This window comes from Lissotriton helveticus, chromosome 6, assembly GCF_964261635.1.
Source record: "Lissotriton helveticus chromosome 6, aLisHel1.1, whole genome shotgun sequence".
Classification (NCBI taxonomy): Eukaryota; Metazoa; Chordata; class Amphibia; order Caudata; family Salamandridae; genus Lissotriton; species Lissotriton helveticus.
Window position 1 is genome coordinate 440,032,759 of NC_136067.1, and position 10,049 is coordinate 440,042,807.

Consider the following 10,049-nt stretch of genomic DNA (forward strand, 5'->3'; position numbering starts at 1 on the left):
ACTGTAAATGTTATGGTATTTTGACTGTTTGCCTATTATTCTAAACTCCCTGATCCATTGTGGTCATAGGTACCAATGACAAGGATTGGTAAGTCAATGGTATAGGAATTAGTGGAACAAAATAGACTGGTAGTAGAGTGTAGGTTACCCGATTGAGTAAATATGGTGAATTGAATTATGGGCCCAGGTGAGTATTGGTAAAACTATAGTCGGGTGACCGGCGCGCTCTATCAACCTTATCTCCCAGGCCCTTCTCCATTTCTAAGACATCCGCAGCTTTTTTGAGTTCCCTCTCCAATGAGTTGGCTTTGTCTGTAAGGAAGACCGAGAAGCCTTCGCTGCTTAAGTTAGTTTTGGAAATGACTGGAGCCATTTGGCCGTCTTGTTTGATTGATCTTTGGGTAGATCGAAGAGTTTCCTAGGTCTATTTACTGCGTTATCCAGTTCTTTCCTGTAGAATTCTTTTTTTGATTTAATAATGCTTTTATTATACGCTTTCCTGTATTGTCTCAGTAAGCTTAGATGGGGTGAGGAGGGGTGTTGTCGCCATTTACGTTCCGCTTTTCTCAGAGACCTTCTTTCTTCATTTAGGGCACCATTGAACCATGGGTTTTTGTCTTTGACCGAGAACCTTTTCGGTTTTAGCGGGGCTATGTCCTCAATAATGCTGGACATTGTTTCGCTGTAATGCAACGTGAGGTCATTGATGTCAACCATGCTCTTGGGTGGCTGCAGATCAATATTGCAGCGTGCAGCTAAGTTTCCCATATTAATTCCTCTAGTGTCCCATGTCCACTTTTTGGGTTTAATAGCTTGTGTAGATGACATAGATTTTCTGAGGGGAATTTCAAAGGTAATTATGAGGTGGTCCGACCAGTCGCAGGGTGTGATTAGAATGTTCTCAATTGATTTCTCTTTAGCTAAGATCCAATCAAGTATGGATCTTTTGTTGTGGGTGGGGAGATGACATCCTTGGACTAAGGATTGGCTATCCAGGAAGGATTTCAATGGGGTGATTTGATTGTCATCATGATGATCCTCCCGAAGCATGTTGAAGTCTCTTAAGAATATATCGGTCGTCTGCAGATTAGAGTTAGTAGCAATGATTTCTATCAACTGGTCGATGAATTTGGTCTTAGTACCCGGGGGGTGGTATAGTGCATGGAGTTTACAGTTCTGGTTATCTGCTGATCTTAGGGACATGCCGAGATATTCACAAGACTCTAAAGGTTCAGCTTGTATTTTTGTGATGGAAATGCCAGATTTATGTATACAAGCGATGCCTCCACCCTTTCTGATGTTTCTGTCCTGCCTCAAAATGTGGTAGTTCGGGGGGACAAGTAGGTCTAGGCAGGGCGATGAAAAGTCAGAAAGCCATATTACCGTTAGAATGAATATGTCAATTTTATGGTTGACAATGAGGTCGGCTACATCTGCCGTGTGTTTATTTGCTGATCAACAGTTGAGTAGAGAGCAGCGAAAATGTTTCTGCTCATTGCTCAAGGGTGGCAGAGATTCTTCGGGCATTAATGCTACTTTCCTAAGATTGTTGGCATTGATCCTTCTAGTGTTAGCCTGAGAATTTCTACAGGCGTTCGTTACAATAGTTTAAATATTATTGTTTTCTCCTAACTTAATTTGAATGGTAGGCATGGGTTCATATGTGGACACAATGGATAATATCTCACAATCAGTCAGATAGTTGAGTTGTGTGCGAAGACGGTAAATTCTATTTGAAAACGCCATTGGGGTGGAGCTATGTTTACCATGCGTTTCAGGGTGGTGAAGATTGAAAAACCTCCTTTTTTGCAAGCCATTTTTCAGACAAGCACAGCAGGTTTTTCATATCTTTAATGGCGGCGAGCATGGCTTTGTAAGTTTTACAAGATTGCGAGCTGAGGTTTATGAGATCACTATTAGTTTGAGGGGTTCTGATCTGTCTTAACTATCAGGGGTGCTAGTGGGTTGAAGCATGGGAGTCTCTCAAGGAAGTTTTACTTTGGTTATCCCAGTAGGATCTGAGCATGTTCTATTATGCTTAGGGATAGTTCCTCGCCTCCCTTTGAGAATCCCCAGCGCTCCATTCTTGCTGACTTGATCTTGCTCCGCCTGAGAGATTTCCACCTTGCTAACAGATCCCAATAGTGGGTCGATATTGGTGTTAGGGGTAGGATGGGAGCTCAAGTTGAGAGTCGAGAGCTCTGGAATATGCCCCACATTGGTAGGAGCATAGCCCATAGGATGGGCCCTATTCAACTATTCATGGCGCAAGCTTTTAGAATGGCACACCAGAGGTGTAGAGACTAATCCGTAGAAAAGCATTTCATATGACCCAACATAATATATGCTTCAATTGGTTAATCTAGAAGTGGAGAGAAGAACAACAATTGTACGAGCAATCATAGAATATGTCCTGAGGAGTTTAACCATATATGTCACTAGGCAGCTCATAGTTTTGCCTTCACATATTTGGATATAACACATTTCTGAGTTGTCTGTCCAGTGTGGCAGTGACTAAACCTAAGCAGGGGACATTAGTCAAGCAGGCATAGTATATGCCTGTGGAATCCACACAAGTATGGCATTGGTCAACCCTTATTAATAAGCGATAGCATTTATTGTGCAACCCAAGAAAGCCATACCGACCTAAGGAGAGGTTAAATGCCCTGAACAGAGGGTAGCCCCCAAGGTAATGTAACAGATCAGACGACCAACCAGTGCACAGGAGGAAATAGCGTAGCCTGCGCAAAATGGTATGCAGGCAAATAATGGAAGGGTAGGGACTGGATTCACCGGAACAGGAGCTTAAATGGACCAGATGAGTGACACAATATTGTGGTAAAAAAATATCGTTGACAAAAATATTGTGTCAATATAATAGTTTACTGACTCGCAAAATAGAGTTTTTACATTGCACAGACCTATTTAGCGGTTGCAAACAGGATGATTTACTGTTTGCAAATGCTAAAAAAAGTCATACATCTAGGCCTAAAAATATTAAGGCTCATATGTATCATGATTTTGCATTACCTTTGCACAATTCAAGGGTGCACAACGAAGTTACAAAATCTAAGTGAGATTTATCAAGACACTCAATGCCAACTTGCATAGGCCTGCATGGCATGATAAACCTAGCGTATTGCAAGGCATCGCAAATCGCTGCCTTGCTTTAATCTGCCCCAGGCAGGCATTCCATGGTGGAGCGTAGGTGTTCCCACACATCCACCTTTCGATTTTGTCCTTTCAAAGATTTACCATTAGTGGTAGACAAAGGAATGCGTCAAAATGCTACGCCTCCCTAGGTGAGGTGTAACAAGGAGATATATCTCTAATTCTCCCCCCTTTCTTCCCCTTTCCATGTGTGCTGCACAGGAAGAAGAAAATGTCTCTCAGGATTGTTTTTGTGCAGGATGGTGTACTTTCCTGCATAAACACAATAATGCCTACAAAACAAGCACCCTTGCACCATGGATATAGTGCATGATGGTTGTTGTAGTGTTGGTTCACTTAGGTTTATGATGCATGAGATTCTCAATGATCCAAATGGGCCCTTTTCACATTACAGTTACCCCTGAAGAAGGGCTTTAAGCCCGAAATGCATCAAATTTTATAACAGCATGGTTACCCAGGATGTTCTGTGGATTCTGTCATGCTTTGGGATAAAAGCCTGGATGAGCTTTTTCCTTGCAGTTCGGAATCACGTTGCCTCTGATTAAAAATTACTGAATGAACATTGGATTCTTGTTTTTTTATCTTTGAAACTCAAGTTGAATGGTTGTGCAGATTGATGCTGGTGTATGATGACGCACCAGATAGCTTTGAAATTTAGTATTCCCATTCCAAGCAGTGCAACAGTAGGGAAAGGGTTGTATTGCAAAGAGGTTCATTTCACTATTCCTATTGTATATAAAAAAGAGTAGGGAAAGTACTTCACTTTAAACACATTACATCCATAATGCATAGAGTAGCATTATTAAACTCTTACTATACCAATCATTTGCAATGCAATAGGTCTTGGATTTGTGAGAGTTTGAGCTATTGGCATTGTAAATGACAATGCGTTTTATTAATGTGTTTACAAAACTTGCAAGCGGTGTGTAAACACCCACTTTGTACTTATAGTCCATGCTTACGAGAAGCAAGGCAGGGAGTAAAAGAGATGCAGTTACTGCCAGCCTTGCTTCTCATAAGTAACCACTATAAGTACAAATACATGTTTACACAGCGATTGCAGGTTTTCCAAACACACTAATAAAAAGCACTGTCATTTACAATGCCAATAGCTCAAACTCTCTCAACTGCGAGATTTATGGCGTTGCAAATGCTTGTTTTCTATTGGTGTCTATGTTATATGGTGTATTCGCCGCAAACAGAAGTTTGGCAGATGTGCGCTAAATTAGAACATATATAATAAAGAGTATCAGTATAAAAATAGCGACAGCTCAAATAACTGACCAGCAAGCAGACCTCTGCCTGCAGTCATGTTGCTTTTATCAAAACAATTAACTAAATGATGAAAGAGTAAATCTTACAGTTCAAGTACGCTAAATTATGCTAAAGACCTCTTCCAGAGTTTCTAATGTAACATAACATCACATCACAGTTCAACATAAGACAAGCTAATTCGGATATTATTCTCATGCAGGAAGTGCATGACTTTTCATTTCCTTTTTATTTCAAGACACCACAAAAATGCAGATGTGCCATAAGCATACTTTATCACTAATAACAGAAACCTGTCACAGCTTTTAAGTTGGCTGGATTTGGGATGTACATACCCAGAGTTATTAAAGTAAGGGATTAGTGGAATAAAATACTTGCTCCACATAATATCAGAGTGACATTAATGAACAAGTCATTACGTACCTATGTACTTTGTTAGTATCGTCTGAACTCCATTAATGCCTTATGAGGCCATACACCTTTAAGTATCTTTATGCTTGCAACTAACTGTATGTTCTTAGAATGTAAAAATGGAATATATAAATTCACTTATGGTTACCTAAAAATGTGAACTTTTCTTTCATGAGGTTCTGCATCCCAATAAGAAATTGTAATAAAGCGTTGCAATGAAGATTGGATGCTGCCATTGCTGAGTTACTTAGAAAATTTACCTGTTTGGAAATTTATTTGAGCCTAGATTCACTGAAACATTAAGGGCCTCATTTATGAGGCTGTGCGTCACTTTTACGCCGCCGGTGCGTCACTTTTTGTGACGCACCAGTGGCGTAAAAAATGCGCCTTGTTGCGCCATATTTGCAAAGTGACGCATCTAGGTAGATGCGTCACTTTGTAAACCCTTGTGCCACATTATACCTGCGGCCAGGTATAATGTATGCAAGGGAGGCGTATTGACGCAAGAAAGGGTTGTAGAAATGACGCAGTGAAATCTATGAGATTTAACTGCGTCACTTCTAGGACGCAAATGCGTCAATATCTTACGCCTGCCTCACAGCAGGCGTAAGACTGACGCAGGCCCTTTCACATGGGGCCTGCCCCATGTGAAAGGACACATTGCTGGAGTTGCGTCACTTTTGAGACACCCTCCAGCAATGCGTCACTTTTGCGCCATACAGATACGTCAGAAATACTGACGTATCTGTAACTCCTTGCGACATGATGCGTCATATTATAAATATGACGCATCAATCATGACGCAAGTAGGGCGCACTGAGAAGTGACGCATCACTGCTTTCACGCAGCAATGCGTCACTTCTCATAAATGAGGCCCTAAATACTCTGGGGCAGATTTACAAGCCACTTTTGCGTAATTTTTCCCATGTTAAAAATGACGCAAAAATGGTGCAAGGGGCTTGTAAATCTGCCCCTCTGACTCTCACATGTTGCTGGTATACACAGTAATCCTTCTACAGCAATTGAAATATTGGGCCAGATGTACCACATTCTTTTCCTGATCTGTGGGTGGGTTTAAAAAATGATCTGATTTGAGGAAAAGAAAATTCAAGAAGACAGTCTGGACATGCATAATAGGAAACTGGTGAGCACAATTGCCTTGCACACAGATATTTTGCATATGTGCAAATGTTGTGTTAGTGACCAACCAAGGGAGTGGCAGATATAGGTTCCAGCACATCCCTCGTTTACAGGTAGATTAATTACACTATGTGGCAGGCGGTTCATTGAAACTTGCTTGGTGTACCTCCATATTCTTAATGACACAGAGCAGGGGTTCCTCAAGAGAAGGCACAATGCAGGCACCAGACACAATTGCTCCTTGTCTAAATGTGCAAACCCCATACATACAATGTGCCCAACGCTATTCAATGTATATGTCTCTTCCCTAGCGCCACTTATTGAATCTTATAGTTTTAGTTTAACTTCTTACGCCGACGACACTCAAATCGTTGACGCCATTCAACCAGAAAAACTGCAGGATACAGCCACCAAATTCCATGATTGCATGTATGCAACAGGAAATTGGATGGCTAATAATTGTTTGAAGTTAAACTCCAGTAAGACCGAGGTGATACTATTCGGGAATAACCCGTCCTTCTGGTCTCCTAGGTGCTGGCCAAGCGCATTGGAACAACTGCCGCTCCCTACTAGGAAAGTAAAGAACCTGGGTATCTGGCTAGACGACACTCTTAGCTTCAAGGACCAAGTAAACTCAATTGCATCATCTACTGCGTTTACGCTTAGAGCCTGTAAAAAAATCATGCCTCTAATCCCCAAAGAAGCACAGCAAACAGTCGTCACTGCATTAGTGCTGTCCAAATTGGATTACTGCAACAGCCTCTACCTCAAGCTACAGGAAGGCCTAATAAACAAGCTGCAGATTCTGCAGAATGCAGCCGCTAGACTCATCTCAGGAACACCCAAGCGTGCATCAATCAGTGGAGTAATCAAAGACCTTCACTGGCTGCCCATGAGGAAGCGGACCAAATTCAAGGCCCTATGCCTTGTTTTTAAAGCATTGCAAGGCACAGGACCGAAATATCTGAAGCAGCACTTCAACTGGTACATACCCAAAAGGACTCTCCATTCATCCGAGGCCAAACTGGTGGTCACTCATCGGATAAAGAAGACCAATTGGGGCGGTAGAAGCTTCATCGCAAATGCAGCTATTGCCTGGAACTCACTACCCACCCAAATAAGACACCAAAATAATCTGTTGGCTTTTAGGAAAGCTTTAAAAACATGGCTCTTCATAAATTAGGTGCCAACTATAAAGATGGTCTCTCTTCCCAGTATTGATCAGAAGTTCCTTTATCCTAGCGCCTGGACACCTCTTTTGGTAACAGCTGCGCTCTATAAATGCAATAAACATAAACATAAACATACTCCGATGCTGATTAAACGCATGAGTAGTGGATTGCAAATCAGTTTTGGGGGTTGAAATGTAAGCACTGACATAGGCAGCCCTTTGACGCCATTTTATTAATAATGATTTAATGGGTGATGTGGGTCTGGGGCCGGATCATTTGAGTGAATTTATAGCACGTCAGTGGGTTAATGCCATGTACTCTTTTAGGGGCTGAACATGTGCGCGTTGTTGCCACTGCCCTTGATAAACCGACCTCCCACTGCCAGCAGGTCCGAATCATGAATCAGAGTAGGGGTTTCTCCATATTGTGGGAAGCAGAATGCGGCCCAATCTCGCTATGCTAATGTTGTGTAATATGGCCCAAAATGAATATATTTGTAATTGGTACATTTTCTCAAATTGGAAAGATAGAAAAGTTGACAGGATGTCTAATGGTTTACAAAATGTTCTGTTACATGAATTGTTCTTGCATACACAATACAAACAGGGAAACTTGATATTAAGCACTTACATTTGCACTGTTATCATTCCCACTAACACAAATGATATCTTGCTTTTGTATGGTCAATATGTCCTTTGTGAGCTTTACTCGAACGTCATAAGCAGCTTCTGATCCTTCTTCGTACAATAAGGCAACTCCAGTTTTGGTCTGTGACAAAAAAATGAAAACACTATTATGACAGTTTATTACACAATGACCAAATAGTGCAGTAAACAGTGTAAACACAGATATCCACCATTTAAAAAGGCACACTCTCAAGCACAACCCAATGAATCTGCTGTAGGAGCTGTGCTGTATTTGTAATGGATTTTATCAGAAATGTTTAACTGCGTAACTGCGTAAAACCCGTTAAAAACCCGTTAATATACTAACCAAAATGCATACTCAAAAATAGGAACTAGCTTCAGAAATGTTTATGTGTCGTAATTCTTTATTAAGAAATTAAAGGTAGAAAAAATTCATAAAAGTACAATACATTATAATAGACCCATTACAGTCTAGTGATATTACATATACATTGTACTATAAAGAAGAAAAAGTTATACATGGGAGAAGAGAGGAGGGGGAGAGAAGGAATACAATAAAAGAAAGGAAGATGTTTATGTATAAATAGGTAATGGTGGTCCTCTTTTCTATGCTTCACTTGTTATTCAAAGACTAAACACAAATAACTACGCTTTTAATGCTAAATAAATACCTGACATGATGAAAAGTTTAGAAACATAATTGAATGTGTTCTTTAACGTGGATCTGAAAACATCTAGCAAATTACTTCAGTCCAATTTGCATTTTTCTGCTTAATACGTTAGGACTGGAGCAAACAGAAATTATTGCCCTAAAGGTAGTTGCACCAAATCGGGAATGCAATTAGTGCTCAGAATTCACATTTTTCTCCTGCAAAGATTCTTTAGTTCTCTTCACACCTGGGATCTATACATTCCTCTTGCTCTCTTGTTGAGAGAAACTTTTTATCACTCACTAACTGTTCGTTTTTCCTTGATGAAACTGTTGAAAATATATTTATATCTTGTTAATAAAGCTCGGTTCAGCTGAAACATAGCTGGTCACAAAATACTGGCTGTTTTTCAATTGCTTCTTTTTTTCAACTATTTATTAAATATCAATGACGATGACCTTAACTAAATTCACATAAAAGATTGATTCTACACAGCCAGACCTGTGCAACTATTATTTTTCTTTAGAAATAAGTTCCATGTGACCACTTGTTCCAAGGATAACTTTCTAAAAGTGGCATTTCCAAAACATTAATTCAAAATATGACTTGACCTTTAGATGTGATTTTAAATTACTATTAATTTGAATCCTTGAATCATTGTTCTAGCTATTTCTAAACTGAAGTTACAAATTATAAGGTGTTATAATGTCAATCAATCAATCAATCAATACATTTATAAAGCGCGCTACTCACCCGCGAGGGTCTCAAGGCGCTGAAGGGGGGGCCCTACTGCTCGAATAGCCAGGTCTTGAGGTGTTTCCTGAAGGTGAGATGGTCCTGGGTCAGTCGTAGGTGTGCGGGGAGGGAGTTCCATGTCTTGGCGGGCAGGTGGGAGAATGATCTTCCTCCCGTGGTGGTTCTGCGAATCCGTGGGACGGTGGCGAGGGCGAGGCTGGCGGAGCAGAGCTGGCGGGTAGGAGTGTAGAATGAGAGGCGGTTGTTGAGGTATTCAGGGCCAATGTCGTGGAGTGCTTTGTGTGCATGGGTGAGGAGCCTGAACGTGATCCTTTTTTTTTTTTTTTTTGCTTACGTGGAGCCAGTGCAGGTCTCTCAGGTGGGCAGATATGTGGCTGTGACGAGGGATGTCGAGGATGAGTTGTGCGGAGGCGTTCTGTATATGCTGAAGACGTTTCTGAAGTTTGGCTGTGGTTCCTGCGTACAGGGCGTTCCCGTAGTGCAGTCAGCTGGTGACGAGGGCCTGGTTGACCGTCATTCTTGTTTCGGTGGGGATCCACCGGAAGATATTTCGGAGCAGGCACAGGGTGTTGAAGCATGAGGATGAGATGGCGTCGACTTGTTTGGTCATCGTGAGGGAGTAGTCCAGGATGAATCCCAGGTTGCTTGCGTGGTCCGTGGGTGTCGGTGCGGTGCCCAGCGCTGTGGGCCACCAGGAGTTGTCCCAGGCAGATGGGGTTTGTCCGAGGATGAGGACCTCTGTCTTGTCTGAGTTCAGTTTCAGCCGACTGAGCTTCATTCCTTCCTGGAGGTTGGTTTTGGCGGTGGCTGGGTCTTTGGTGAGGGAGAGT

General features: G+C 41.6%; 1 protein-coding gene across 1 annotated transcript in view; it reads right to left on the minus strand.

The window, feature by feature from the left end:
• Nucleotides 1–8,845, minus strand: part of SNTG2 (syntrophin gamma 2) — a 1,262,328-nt gene extending 1,253,483 nt beyond the window's left edge. The window contains exons 1-2 of the mRNA XM_078647499.1: nucleotides 8,771–8,845; nucleotides 7,797–7,934 (exon numbers count right to left, since the gene is read on the minus strand). Of these exons, the coding sequence (XP_078503625.1) occupies nucleotides 7,797–7,934; nucleotides 8,771–8,845 (213 nt within the window). The remainder of the gene's footprint in view (nucleotides 1–7,796; nucleotides 7,935–8,770) is intronic.
• Nucleotides 8,846–10,049: the final 1,204 nt, after the last annotated feature.